The sequence below is a fragment of the Rhynchophorus ferrugineus genome, unplaced genomic scaffold (genome assembly GCF_030347505.1).
Source record: "Rhynchophorus ferrugineus isolate W39M unplaced genomic scaffold, kcgeb_rfMv2 rfM3, whole genome shotgun sequence".
Lineage (NCBI taxonomy): Eukaryota > Metazoa > Arthropoda > Insecta > Coleoptera > Curculionidae > Rhynchophorus > Rhynchophorus ferrugineus.
In genome coordinates, this window is record NW_027472582.1 from 22498577 (window position 1) to 22512038 (window position 13462).

The following is a 13462-nucleotide window of genomic DNA, read 5'->3' on the forward strand; positions in this document are numbered from 1 at the left end:
TAACCTTGTTTTATTTTATTAAGTATATGGATTACAAATTCATTAAAACATAATCTAATATTGTAAAAATAACAAAAAACAAATATATGCAACACATCATCTACGAGATTCTAAATAAGATACAAGCTTTATAAACCTGCATAACATAAATAATAAACTGGTTAACTATAAGATGAATAAATAAATATTTTATCACGAACTTTAGCAAAATACAATAAATTTAAACATGAGACATAGTAATTTATCAGATAATTTCAGATTCAATTAATCTTGTGTATAATTTTGACTTAGCAATTAAAGAGGTAAATAATATTTAAAGAATATCCTCTAAAATTTGTAACAAAAACTGAGCAATAGTATTTTATAAAAATCCTAATATTGATTAAAGCTATTTTATCTACAAATCTTTTAATTACTGACTTTTAACTTCCACTGGAGGATCTTTACAAATCCTTGATGCCATTTCCTGTAATGGCTCTAATTCTTTCCTACTTACTAGATCAAATTCCGTTACAAAATAATAGAAATGTTTATAACATGTGTTAACATGAGCTTCCTAAAAAAATATTATTATATAACTAGAATATAAAACATATAAGTGTACACTTACAGCTGATATAGCAACTATATTTTGAAAATGATGAATATAAACATGTACAAAAACTCTATGTAATCTTGCAAGAATTTTACTACAATGACTGGAAAAGTTCTTTGGAAACGGTAAATCACTTGTACATGGGAAAAGTGCCTGATTGTTTATCTGCATTTCAATCCAATCCATTAAATAACTTATATATTCTCTGGCAGGTAAAGGAGTAGGTTTTTTGAATTTATCTCCGTCTGCCCATAAATATTCAAAACGAGGACCTCCAGACATTGTTGGACAAGTTTGTTCTGTACAATACTCAGAAATAGTTCCATAAATTAAATTGATTCGATTAAAAAAATCAACAACTAAAAAATACTACTGTAAATCTTTTAAATTTTCCATTGTTTATTAAATAATATTTACCATGGACGGCAATCCAATCATTCAAGTCCTCTCCCTGTGGCAATTTTACAGCAGTTCTTAAATTTATACCTGAATTTAAACTAGCACAAGCTTGTTTATGTAAACTATATCTTATAGTGCCATGAGCAAATTTTTTCTTAGGACGAAAAGTCTAAAATTAGAAGAAATATAAAATAAGCAATTATTTCAAAAGAACCTTTTTTTTCTTATTTATAATATACATAAAATTAATACAGACCTTTCCTTTTTGAAAAAAATCAAAAAAATTGTTTAAAGCCATAGCACAAAAATAGTATAAAACGCAAAAAAATACATAAAATGTATATCCCTTTTTAGGTTAAATAAACTACCGTGACATTGACAGTTATTAGATTTTCAAAAATCAAGAATTGATATAAATTATTTCATAGGTTAATATTCTCTTTAACAATATTAATAATTTTATGGAAGACTGTAGATATTGTTATATTATAATACGAATATTTATAAAACATATACGCCTGCCATCTAGTGGGTGGTAAATACATTTGATTAAAGCCTTGTCAAAAATGTTGCCAAAAATCCCAAAAATATGGAATGGCGTCGTAATGTTTGTGATTATTATGTTTGCAAAACAACTTCACTAATAATTAAGTAGACTTAAAATAACATAATAAAAGCCATTGGTAAACAGTATCATAGGTTGTATTTACATATATTTTCCAAAATAAGAAACTCGACAATATTCAGAAGAAGCAAGAAAGAATAAAATTAGGAGACTAAAAAATGTTCGATTTTGATTAAATATTGTAAAAATGGATACTCAGCTTTGTATAATATGTGGAAAATCTGGTAATAATTTTGCAAATATTTTTAAAACTATAGGATTGAAGCACAAGATAGAAACTTGTTTACCTATTATAGTAAGTATTAAAAGCAAAAAAAATGTTTATAATTATATATTTTATATGGTCTTTAGCTAACACCACATAACTTATTACCTGAAAGTATATGTACAGAATGTTACAACAAAATTGAAAATTTTTATATTTTTACAAAAAATTGCCTTCAAAACATAATAATATTAGAATCAAAGTTTGATGTGGAAGATTCCTGTTTGAAAAGTAAAAGAAAAAAGGATAAAAGTTGTATTGTTTCACTTTCCCTCTCTAATGAAAGTAAATGCATTCAAACTGAAGATTTTTTGGATCTACTATTGGGAAATAAAAATGATATAAACTATAGATTTCCATTAACAAGTAATTTTCTCAATGAAAATAAATCTAAATCATTTCCAGTGTTAGTGGATTATGATGTGTTATCTGATTCAAATTCACAAGAGTATGATGATCAGTTAAATCAGGGACAAGTTATTTTAGTTGAAAATCAATTGCTAAATAATTTTAACTTGACTGAATTTATTTCAAATGAATCAAGAGAACCACATGTATTACCACAATCAATGCCAAATTTAATGGAAGAAATATCAGAAAGAAGTAATGGAAGAAAAAGGAAAAGTCAATTCATTGAAAATAGCTTAACAAAAATATGCAGGCTAGAACCTGTAACTAGTAGAAGAAAAAGTAAACAGCCTAAAAAGTTAGAATATTCCATTCAATTTAATAATGATACATCTGTTAATATGCCTATAGACAATATTAAAAAAGAATATGAAGATATTACATCAAGTCATGCACATGAAGATTTTGCACCTAATATGTATTCTGAACATAACAAAACTAACCATTCAGTAAGTTGACACTATTGTATTAGCTACTATTGATTATTTATATATTCTTTCAGATAAATTCATTATTATTATTTCAAACATGTCTTTTGTGTAAAGTACAACTTCAAAGTACCGAAGCATTAATATCACACTTTGTTGAAGTCCATGTAAAGGAATACATTCATGGAGAACAAGCTCTTCAGCATAATGATTTGGATTATTTATCATTAGGAAAAAAGAAGAAAAGTTTACCTAATTTGCTAAAAATTTCAGATTTAAAATCCACAGATTTACCTGGTAATATTTGAAACATAACATATTTTTATATAAATAATATTAATAATTGTAGATGATAAATTATCAGACAATAGTACAAATTCAGCATTAGCGAATTACAATTTTAGTTGTCCTAATTGTCCAGCTATATTTTCCAACAGAAATGAATTATTTCTACATCTACAACTGAAACATTTTGATACTCCTATATATTTGTGTGGTATATGTTTGCTTCAAGTTAGCAATATTACAAAATTGAAGGAACATGTGGAAAAGTGTATTTTAGATCACCCTATTTTGACAAGATTCTACTGCCAAGTATGTTATTTTGGTGATGATAACTTCAAGGTAGTCGAAAACCATATTTTATTGCACAATTTTTTGTTAAAAATATGTCGAAAAGAGGTATGCCTTTTATGCAGTTATTGTACAAAAGAAATTTATTCCTATATGACTTAAAGGTAAAAAATTTTGACCCAGAAGATTATATTTGCATAAATGAAAAGCCAAAGCAATGTGATGCGTCACCCGTAAAGTATTTTAGCTGTTTCGAGTGTAGAAAGTCTAATTTTGATACATTTAAAAAATTTTCATTTCATCGAAGGAGCATTCATTCTATATTTCACTGTGATTTATGTAATAAGGTTAGTAAATATCACATTAAAGCACTATTTTGAATAAGAAAACAATGGAAATTTTACAGTTTTATGGCAGAAATTCTCATTTGTGGAAGCATGTTAATCGCTTGCATAAAGGTCACCCGAGTATTACTTGTCAAATGTGTTTTAAAACAAGCGCGTCAAAATATCATTTGGCTCAGCATTTTGCTAAGATACACCAAATGAAGACTGCGTTAAAAAATGATGACAACTATATTCCTAGTTCTATTAACATTGACAAAAATAATTACACAGATATTTTATCAAAACAGGTATGAACAAAATATTTAAGACCTTTTTTTTTTTAATAGGTTTCACTTAACATTTTAAATACTTATTATTTACTTCAATCAATGTTATATTTGAACATAAATAATTTCCAATAATGTTTTATAGGAAAGTGAAGAAGATAACACAGATTGTGATGAAAATTCGTCAGATAGATATTCTGCTCAAGAAAATGAAGATTCATCCGAACCTAAAGCTGCTCCTAAAGAAATAGACCCTTCACATAATATGTATAACAATATAATTACTAATTATACACCACCCGCTGGAGAAGGTGCACTAAAATGCCCTAAATGTTCAAAGACGTTTCACAAAAAAGTATTATTAAAGAAACACAAGAAGAATTGCAGGTAGAATAAATGATTTATTAGCCATATATTGTAATTACATTTTTTAAAAATATTTAGGTATGGAACATATTACTAATAAAGTTTGTTTTTAGACCCAGAATGCAAAAAGATTTACTAACTAGATGCAAATCTTGTGCTAGAATCTTCAAAGATAGGCAAAGTCTTGCTAAGCATTTGATAAACTATCACTCTGATTATGTTTGTGAAATATGTAATGAAAAAGTTCAAAGCAAATGTGAGATTGTCAGCCATATTAGGTAAGATTTTTATATACTTAAATAGATGTATTAATTTCATATGAGTTATAAGAAGTTGTTTATATTGAATACTTTTTTGATTTTATTCTCTCGAGTCATCTATCTACTACAATGTTAAAATTGACTGGTCCAATCAAGAGTAGAGTCACTTGCGTATTCAGCAGAACATCAATTTAATTTTAGAGAACCATACACATTTTAACATTACGTCATTCATATACTTGCTCATACATACTTGCTTGACTTGTTAAGTCAACATCTGAATCTCATCGAACTCAGTTTAGCTCGTGTAACGAAAAGTAAAGCACAACGAAGCAATACCTGAAGATGACAGATGAGATTCTAGTATTACATATATTTACTCAATAAGTTCTAGTTCTAAATAAGTTATAATTAAAATATGCATTTTAGATTTCAGCATCCATCCAGTCATTTGGTTTGCACTATTTGTGAAAACATATTAAGATGTCAGAAAGATTTATTAGAACATTTAAGAGATCATGAAAATTCTTATGTTTGTCAATTTTGTGGCGATACATTATCCAGTAAAGTGAGAGAACTTTTCCTGGTATGGTGAAAATAACAAAAATAAATTATTATCTATTTCAGATAAAATTAAAAATGCATATATTAAGTTTACATCGAAAAATACTCAGTTTAAGCTGCGGCATTTGTTTGAAGCTTTTTGAAAATCAAAAAGTTTTAAAAGACCATGTTACCTGTATACATAAAAGTCAATTAGATCCTTTAACATCTTGTCCTGTATGCGGTAAAAATTATGGATCCAAATGGAAAGCATATGATCATATTAATAAAAGCCATGGTACTACATTCAAAGCCTGTAAAGTTAGTAGTGCTTAATTAATTTAAAAGACATTTCTAGTATTATATTTAAAAAATATTTAAGGTATGTCTAGAGCTATATGAATGTGATACTCAGTTAGAGATTCACATGAATCTAGTCCATGTAAATCAAACAGCTGTGACAAATTGTACAGGAAAATCCACTATTCAATTAAACAATGCAAACGAAATTAATGATTTACATTTTGGAAATAATCAAAAAACCATAGAGACCGATAGTGATGAAAATTCTGATGAAAATGAAAATAATAGTAATAATTCTAGTGACAGTGAAGGTAAAATGTATTCACTTATTTATATTTAAAATTAAATTAATATATTATTATTTCTAGATGGTGATAATGAAATAAATGAACTGAGTGAAGAGCAGCAACTATTTTTAGAACAACAATGTACAGATATTCAAAATCCAATTGTTCCATCTTTTCCTTTGTTAGAAAATCAAGTATTAGACTACAAAGATGCATATGACGTTAATTCTGATGGTGATGATGTTGAGAAGCAAAAACTAATTCGTATGTATATGAATTAAATTATAATAAATAATTATTCACTAATTATTTTGAACCATTACATATTATATTTAGAAGACAGACATAAGAAAATACATATAACTGATAAAAATAATCTTACCAATCATTCAAAAAGAACTGTGTATGTTAATAGTAACGATCCATCTTGTTGTGAAATTTGCAATAAAACATGGCCTGCTAAAAAACATTTATGGCAGCATTATATAAGGTATTTTTAATACATTTTGTTATATATTAATAATTATGTGATTTAATGTTGTTTTGCAGATGTCATAAGCAAGTTGCAGCTACTGTATGTGGAATATGCTTAAAGACTAACAAGAACTATGAAAGTCTTCAAATTCACCTGAGAGATACACATCCGACTTTACTTCATGGTCAAGGCTTTGGTTCAAATTTTATTTGTAGGATATGTGGAAGGTATTATTAGAAATATTATCCCAATTCAGATTTTTCTGTTATTCAAATAATAAAAAAAAATTGAAAAAAGATACATTATAATATTTATATAGGTATCACAACGCTAGTTCAAAATTGAGACTTCACATGGTAATTCACGAAAATTTTGATTGGAAATTGTTGGACAAATTTCCTGAAATCCCAAGATATATTAATACAGAATCTCAAAATTATCTCTTGAAACAAAACAAAAAAAATTATATGGAAGATAGAAAAAAGTATACAAAATTACAAAGAAAGGTATTTCTAAGCTTAACATTTCCTAACAATTAAATAAATAAATATATTTCTAGTCAAGGAAGGAAGTAAAAGTTGTGAATAAAGACGATGATATATTTGAGGAATCAATAGGACAAGTAGAACAAACTAGGACGAGTTCTGTTGGAGAAACTGACAATAACACGATATCCGCTTCTCCCAAACATACAAATGAACTGTCGTTTAACAATATTTTACAAACACTGAAACAGCACCCTCACTTTAATATCCTCAGTGTTAAAAAAGATGCTCAAACGCAAGAAAGCAATATTGATGGAAGGAATGAAATAAAGCCCAATCAGAAAATTGAATCAGATATAGATAATAATGAAATGACAGACTTAAGTAACGCTAGTTCATCTAGTGCATCCAATCAAGACCATAAAAATAGTCGCATTTCTGATTTGGAAGATGAAGGATCTCAAAGCAGCACAGATAATGAAAATTGCCGCAATTTTTTTAGGTATTAATTTAGATTACATTAATTAATACAATTCATTAATTGATAATTAAAATATAAATGTACACGTTTATATAGTAAGATATAAGTAACATATACTATTCAGTTTTTATTTTACAGGCCTAAAGCTGAAGAACTAGATTCAGCAATAAAATCAATAAGCTATCCTAATCCTCATTATGAAGTAACAAATGAATATAATGAATTTTCTGATACAGAACAAACCATCAATTCTTTGAATGAAAACGAAATTGAGAGTGCTGTTGGAAGTATTTTATAATTTTAATTGAGTTAAAGTTTATGAGTTAAAAGTCGTAGAAACATATAATATCAACCAACTTTAATAAACACAAAATATAAAATTTCGATTCTTTAAAATTTCAATTTTACTTATATCCATTGTCAAAAGTTACCATAATAAAAACTATATATGTACAGTTTAAGTTATTAAGTTCTTAGGGTTAGATGTTAGTATTCAGTTAAATATATCCTGCTATAGTTTTCTCTCTATTCACTTCAACCGTTTTATATTTTCACTATTTTATTAATTTGATCACTTCAGTCAGTAATGCAATATGTATAGGGATTTTTTTAAATTGACTCAAGGGTGAATGTATTCGATATAAGATCATTTTTTAAGACTGATTTGACCTTCGACCTAATTTGCCAACGAACATTCCATTCATTGTCATTTAAATATGCGAAGCTAGTATTTATTTTTTTATATATTGTTGCCCCTATTTATGATTAATAATTGCCATAACATATGTTTGTTATTTATTTATATATTTATTGTTAATAAAATTACTTGTTGGAGATTATTGATAAAATACTACAATATTTATATCAGTCTCATGTACTAAAACAAATGATTTTCAAGATAATGTTAAAATGTCGCCTTTTTAAAAGGTCATTTCAAAAATTGATTTAATATAGAACTTCTCTACATGTAATGCAATCTCCTCAAGTAAGTAGAACAAAATTAAGACTGTTTCAGTTATTAGAATATATCTAGTGTATAAGTGTGTCGTGTTCGTGTTATATTTATTTTTATACCCTCAATATCTAGAATAGTATAATTTTAGAAAAAGAATAACAGAAAACCGTTAAGTATAAGAATCTAATATCTACTAAAGTAAATTATCTTTTTTTTTCGAATTTCATAACATTCCCTGCATAATTATGTAAATATCTATTAAAAATAAAAATATTTTCTGAATATGTGTTAAATTTTAATCAGCATATACTTTCTGTTTGGTTATTTAATTTTTTAAAACATAATTATTCCTTACATTAGATAGGCTTATTGCAATATTAATTTATTACCATTGTATAGTTGTACTTGCAGCATTATACAAACAGAACGAGTGTAGGGTGTAGTGTAGGTATCAGTATGCATTTTCCAAATTAAATTACTTAAGCTGTGTTATTTCTATGTTGTTGTAATTTAGTAACTATTTTTCATGTTTTAAGTGGAAATCTTGGATAACTTCGTAAATTCATTGGTCGAAAGATTTTATTTTGCCATCCTTGGATTATAGTGCAGCCCCATAAGTCCAAGTAGGCACTGATAAACCAATATCTTTTATTTTAGGTGATATTTTCCGGGCTCTAGTTTATTTGTTGAACTTGTTGGCTGTCTCTTCTACGCCTGCTACTGCCCTACGCGATAATGATTATGTCGTCGGTAAATGTTCCAAGAACTTTCTTTGTTATTGGCATAACAGCATGCAGAGTAGATACAGGCATGGTTCCAAGACAGTACCCAGCGGAACTCCAGTCGAAATAGATTTAAATGGTGAATATGCGCCTTTCCACGAAACTAAATTTTCCTTTTGAAAAGATAATGTTGATTTTACAACAATTGACAATAGCTCCAAAAATCAGTCCTAAAGGCCATTAATACTCTAGGGCAGTATTCTTTTTCTTCAAATGCCTTTTCAATAACCGCTGTTTTTCTATATACTTAGTCTTACTCCATATACTTAGTCGATTATTGAGTGGTAATTTCCAAATCTGTTATTTTTATAAGTGGGTTAATACGGTACGAAGTAGGTTTTTAAGATCTGACCTGTTCTGTCCTTTTTTAAGGTGGTTATTTAATGAAAATGATGTTTTTATACTTTAAACTGTGCTTTTTATCAATTAGGGTTTATCTGTATTATATATAACCTATAGTATAACGTAGCTTCCCAACTAAGATTTCTAGTATTAAGGCTACCAATTGACAAACGATGAACTTAGAAATAATCTTAAAAGGCGCTTACACAGTCTTCTTATTAGTTTGACTGGTACGATATTATGATTGACTAGTATGCCCCTTATTGTATTTTGTTTTGCTGCTGATGGCAATTAATAAGCAGTCGATTGGCTGCTACTCCCACAGCTCCACAAACCCGATCACCACTGGCTAAATACTCTCCTGGACATCTTCAGATTATCAAGGAGGCTATCTTCAACACCATTAGCACACAGCTTCTAGAATTCACTCCGCACCCTATTAATAATCCTGTCCTGGAATGCATATTCCGGGCGCGGTAAGAAGGAGGAACTTATTGCTGCACTGTCGATATTTTGCATCTCCAGGAAACCTTTCTAAAGCTCTCCATCCTCTTCAAGATTCCAAATTATTCTTCTGAAACGACAGAATCACAGGCCCCGGTGGAACCTATTCAATTAAAGCTCCTAAACGCAGTTAAAGAACTAATCATGTACAAGAACCGATTAGCGAGAAGAGCTCGTGCCACCCTGGATCCTGAGGTTAAACGCGTGGCCCAGTGCGCAATCAGAGAAGTCAGGGACAGTGTAAAAGTCTGGAATGAGAGGAGATGGAAATCATTTCTTCAAAGTCTAGGCAACCCCACTGCTCCTTCTGGCGCGCCGCCAAAGCGTAATGGGGAAAACTTCAAACGCAATCCCCCTTCTAAAAGCCGATTCCTCCACGGATATCGCCATAACAAATCCGAAAAAAGCCGAGCTATGAAATATAATGAAATGCAAGCCTTCGCTTGACCCACCACAACATACGTTACTGGCGTTACTGGCACTATCCCCTCCTTACAAAGGAACAATTTCACGTCAAATCATCTTTTAAAGCGCATAGCGACTCTCCTAGAGACCCCCAGCTCTCAATAAAACGTCTATCTTCAAAAACAGATGGAATCACAGTAAACTATCTGAAAAACTTCACCAGCAAGCAACTTTCTGACCTTGCCAATATTATTAACTCCACCGTGAGGTTAAAGCATTTCCCAAAAAATTGGAAACATATGCTTGTCGTTGTTATCCCCAAGAAGAAAGCCAAGTCAATTCCTTCCGACTATAGGCCTATCAGTCTAATTAGTCCACTCTCCAAATTTGTTAGTTAAATAGTTTCACTGACGCGCACCACATAATCCCTGACGAACAATTCGGTTTCCCTGCCAAACACTTACGCCTCCATCAAGCTGCTCGCGTCTCAGCAATCATCGATCAGGCACTTATAAAAGGTCGCAAAGCTGGAGCCGTCTTTCTAGATGTATCCAAAGCTTTCGTTCAAGTATGGCACAGCGATCTAAAATTTAAAGCGAGTCAGCTAGGTTTACCGATTACATAATTTCCCTGATCCACTCATACTTGAAACTTCACAAACAATAACACACAGCATTTTATGCAGCTGACGCAGCTTTCTTCACCACCGGTTACAGTCCCGACGCAATCTGCGACAGACTCTAGGTCCAACTCAACCAGGCGATTGCGTGGTACAAACTTTGGCGGCTGCAGATAAACCCGAGCAAAACTCAAGCTATTCTGTTCCGCCGTAAGAAGGAGTTCCGTGCCATATCATACCAGAAGGATACCACCTCCAAATTGGAAAAGTCTCTATCCTCTGGCTCCAGAAGTTATCATTCCCCGGTCTCCAAATCGACCGTAGGTTCCAGTGGTCAGCCCAAAAGCAGCACGCTATTTGCGTGTACAGTCTACTATTTACACTCCTCTGCAGAAAAATCAAACTCCCAATCCCCCAGAAAGTGCCTCTACCGGAGCACAGGTGTGATACACACACTTAGAATCAGGCATTCCGTTTGTGAAAAACTTCGCGACATGCTTAGTGTATGGTTCAAATCGAACTTGACGATCAAATCCCTACCCATCCATAAACACCGGTAGTTAAACCAAATACGACAATCCCAGTCATAAACCAGGGTCTCTTTCCCCCGCAAAACGTTTCTATGCTGAACCCGAAACAACGTCAGCCAAAGACCATTTAACTGGTCATCCTGGAAAAAAGAAAAAGAACGCGACGGCTAGTCACTAAATTCTTCTTGTTCAGTTTATTTTACTGTGTAGCCATCAGAGACCGCCGCTCAGGCCTAGTTTCCCCAAATGGTGAGTTTGTTCGCAAATTATTACAGTTTTCTCTTTTTAATTATCATTTATTATGTATTAAATCTGCATTTATTATGTTCTAATTATTATGTTATATTTATTAGCGTTCATTTCTCATATTCTATTTATTATTTTACATTTGTTATCCCTTATTTATAATTATTATCTCTCTATTATTTTATGCTTATTATTCTCTATTCATTAAGCTCTACTTATTTATTTATTTATCCATCTATCGTTATATATTTTATTCTACTCTATTTTATTATTTCTTCGGATCGTCATATATTCCTCATAATTCTTAAATTATGGCAAATAAAAGATAATAGTTTTATGGTTGCAACTGTAAATATAAATTATAACTATAGTCTATTCAAAATGTATTTATATATGTGTCATCAATATATTTAATGTATTGCCTATCGCAATTTGTAAATTCGTTTCAGAATCAGGCAATATTTTTCTTCTCATTTTGTTCTAGTTAAAAAGAGACATAATGCTGTCTGATTAGTTTGAACAGATAACCGAATCAGCCTGTCAAAGGTTTTATTGAAAATATTTTTTGCGTGTTGCAGCTGCACTGAATATTAATATGGGCACGGTCTCTAAAATATCTCAAAAAATAAAAAATAATATCACCAAAAAGAAACCGTCTTTATGCGAAACCGGTGATGAATCAAGATCAGCTTGATGTTAGTTGTATCAGAGTCCAAATATACGAAATGTATAAAAAAGTAAGTAGTTTTTTCGATCAAAAAAATTTTTTTTCATAGAAAATTGTTTGTCTTGAAAGTATCCATAAAGAAAAGCTGAAAGATATGCAGTTACTTGAGGAATGTTGATATTTTATACTCCAGAAAATAACGTCAAAGTGGCTAAAGTTTCTGATGTGTAGTTATGATCTGCGGATAACAGGAAGCATACATAAACGCCACCGAAAGTGGTTTCTGCTGGCTCTTGGTGATCTCTCCCTTGTACGCATCACACCTGGACCTGCAGAAGTGTGCGCACTAACAACAATACTGTTTATTTATTTATTTGAGAATTGGCTTAATCCTAACAATAGCAACAGAATTATTTATTTATTGATTTGCATATTAAATATTTTAGCTTTACGCTAGCGAGTACTACCAACCGTAATGGCAGGATCTCGTGCGTCTGTTTCCCTTGATCTCATGCACGTCCATTATTGTCGGTGTTAGGGTATAAGCTGGTACGTCGTGCGTTATTTTCCCTTCATACCGTGTGCACATGTCATACTTCATCGTAGCATATTTTATCATTGTTATCAGTTACCGTTATTATCTGTTTTATAATGATTGTCCATCAATTATTGACTACTATGTTTATTATATTGCTAACCATCCTGATTAGTCTAACATTTTATTATCTATCAATACCATCCATTATTTATTATCCATCATTTATTATCGATCAGTATTTATGTTATTTGACAATAGAAGTACAGAAGTATATAGAAGTAATATTTCAATTATCTCTCGACCCGATCATCTCCAAATCAAGATCTCTCACGCTTATTTGTTTTATTTATTTTCCCATTTAATGAGTAAATATTTGTTATATCATTTATTTTGATCTCTATTTTTATTTATTTAAGATGTTAAATTATTTATTATGGTCTTATTAAATATAATCTTTGTTATACGCCCTGGGTTTAAAAATTACCCTACATTTTTATTATTAATAAGCTAATGAAATTATTGTTATTTAAGTATTTATATTTGATAAGCCCTCGTATATCCTAAAACTTTCACATTGTGATTAGTTACTATGCCATTTTTGTAGTTTCAATAAGATCTTATTTGAACGCAAAGTTTTTTGCGTGATGTTCATGTTATGTCGGTCACCTCAATTTCACGAGAACGGAGAATTTAATAATTTCTGGGATTGATAGTGTTAAAAAAATGCTTTTCTAAAATGTATTCGATTAATTTATTTTCTAGAATATT

At 30.2% G+C, this 13462-nt stretch overlaps 2 protein-coding genes across 2 annotated transcripts; one reads left to right on the forward strand and one right to left on the reverse strand.

The window, feature by feature from the left end:
* Mob3 (MOB kinase activator 3) lies at positions 1–1408 on the reverse strand. Its single transcript, XM_076400318.1, has 4 exons — positions 1251–1408; positions 1013–1163; positions 611–954; positions 1–556 (listed from the first exon to the last, which is right to left on the reverse strand). Exons 1-4 carry the CDS (start codon positions 1290–1292, stop codon positions 413–415), a joined length of 681 nt encoding a protein of 226 aa, XP_076256433.1. The 5' UTR covers positions 1293–1408; the 3' UTR covers positions 1–412.
* A 129-nt stretch (positions 1409–1537) lies between these two features.
* On the forward strand, positions 1538–8343 carry LOC143193883 (uncharacterized). The gene is made up of 17 exons (XM_076400317.1): positions 1538–1914; positions 1971–2741; positions 2795–3017; positions 3070–3401; positions 3458–3640; positions 3700–3927; positions 4052–4293; positions 4386–4550; positions 4962–5100; positions 5160–5396; positions 5458–5689; positions 5747–5929; positions 6002–6155; positions 6215–6367; positions 6460–6646; positions 6700–7127; positions 7245–8343. Exons 1-17 carry the CDS (start codon positions 1807–1809, stop codon positions 7402–7404), a joined length of 4125 nt encoding a protein of 1374 aa, XP_076256432.1. The 5' UTR covers positions 1538–1806; the 3' UTR covers positions 7405–8343.
* The last annotated feature ends 5119 nt before the right edge of the window (positions 8344–13462 follow it).